This window comes from Poecilia formosa, unplaced genomic scaffold (genome assembly GCF_000485575.1).
Source record: "Poecilia formosa unplaced genomic scaffold, Poecilia_formosa-5.1.2 Scaffold466, whole genome shotgun sequence".
In the NCBI taxonomy this organism is placed as follows: domain Eukaryota; kingdom Metazoa; phylum Chordata; class Actinopteri; order Cyprinodontiformes; family Poeciliidae; genus Poecilia; species Poecilia formosa.
The window spans coordinates 154,998-156,739 of record NW_006800405.1 but is presented as its reverse complement, the minus strand read 5'-3'; the positions used below and the strand labels follow the sequence as shown (position 1 = coordinate 156,739).

The following is a 1,742-nucleotide window of genomic DNA, read 5'->3' as shown; positions in this document are numbered from 1 at the left end:
GATGACCTGGATTACACCTGGATGACCTGGATTACACCTGGATGACCTGGATTACACCTGGATGACCTGGATTACACCTGGATGACCTCAGAGCAGCTTCAGAGCCTGATGAATCACATGAAGGCAGCAGAGACAGAAACATCCTCCATCCTCCCTCTGATTGGCTGATGGCTAAGCCCTCAGCTGCAGCCAGGAGGTCAGAGGTCACAGGAGGCCATCCTGACTGGAGGAGCTCCAGCTGATGTGGGTTGGGGGCAACAGGAACATGAACAGGTAAACACATCCAGCATGATCAACAGATGGACAGAGAGACAGGAAGAGGAGAAACTCCAGATCTGAACCACCAGTCCTCAGGGTTAACTGGATCCGGATCCAGACTGGATCTGAGTCCAGATCCAGTCTGAACTGCATCTCAGAGAGCTGCTGCCCTGTAGACCTGAGGATCAGATCCAGATCAGGATCCGGATCCGGATCAGCTGTAGCACGGAGGAAGTGTTAGGCTCCGCCCCCTACCTTCATAGGTGAGATGTGGGCGTGGGTGACGTATCCGTGGACGTTCTCGATCTGGTTCAGGTTCTTCTCGGCGACCTGGACCAGCTCTGGCCCCGCCCCCTCCTCTGTGAGGGGGGGGGAGCTCTGGTCCTGGGGGGACGAGTCCTCATCGTGGTGCCGGTACTTCTGGGGAGGACAAGAAGGAAAGCGGGTCAGTGAGCCCCGAGTTCTGACTGACAGGCTTCCGCAGAACCTGCAGCAACCAGAACCCGGCCAAGATCAAGATGAACTGAGCCCAAAATGCTCGGTTCTGACCCGTTTCAGGACCAAAAGATGGGATGAATGGAAGCATGAGGAGAAAATCCAGAACCATTTAACCTGAATGGTTCTGATCCGGATCGGTTCTCTACAGAATCGATCCATTTAAAGTTTGTAGAGTCATTCAATCAGGAGGCACCGGTCCGACCCGGAGAACGGTCAGGGGAATGTCTCAGATGTTCTAACTCTGGCTGGTTCTGACAGAACCCAACAGAACCAACAGAACCGGGAACACGGTGACGGGCTGAACCAGCATCCATCAGACTGGTTAAACTGGACCAGTTATTGATTTATGATCGATATCTTTACAGATCAATAATCCTCAGAGGGAGATGAAGCAGCTGGAGCATCAGGAACCTGAAACATTCAGTTTAAATGAGATTTAAGAGAAAAATAATTTAGATTTTTGCTCCTAAACGATTCTCTCCTAAAATAACCAAATGATCCAGAGAAGAAGTTAAAAACGAGCTGATGCAGGTCAAACGTCCAAAGCTCCTGGATTGGTTGCCATGCAACCAACAGCCAATGGTGTGTCTAGCAGCAGACTTCCCAACATGCATTTCCTTAAAACATTTCAGGATATTTTCACATCTGGTTTGCTTTAACAGGACAGTTTGTTTCCCAGTCGGTCCAGATTTGGACCAGACTGACCAGAGCAGAACTACAGACAGCAGGATCATCTGGGTTTACTTCCTGGTTCTGGTTCCGCCCCGCCTCCATCGATTCTGTCATCAAACATCATTTCTGAGTGAAGATCTTTGTTTACAGATTATCGACCCAAGATGAGAGCAAACCACCAAATACAGAAATGAAAGTCTGGTTCTGGTCCGACAGACTTTCCTGCTGTCAACAAATCCTGAAGTTACAGAACAGAAACCCCGACAGTCAGCAGGCAGTGAACGCCTCACAGAAACCCCGACAGTCAGCAGGTC

At 50.2% G+C, this 1,742-nt stretch overlaps 1 protein-coding gene across 13 annotated transcripts in view; it reads right to left on the bottom strand.

Moving 5' to 3' along the window:
* LOC103156135 (disks large homolog 1-like) overlaps positions 1-1,742 on the bottom strand; it is a 66,469-nt gene that overhangs the window by 27,009 nt on the left and 37,718 nt on the right. For all 13 annotated transcript variants that reach the window (XM_007578071.2, XM_016664082.1, XM_016664083.1 and 10 more), the window contains one exon: positions 514-678. In XM_007578071.2, the coding sequence (XP_007578133.1) occupies positions 514-678 (165 nt within the window). The remainder of the gene's footprint in view (positions 1-513; positions 679-1,742) is intronic.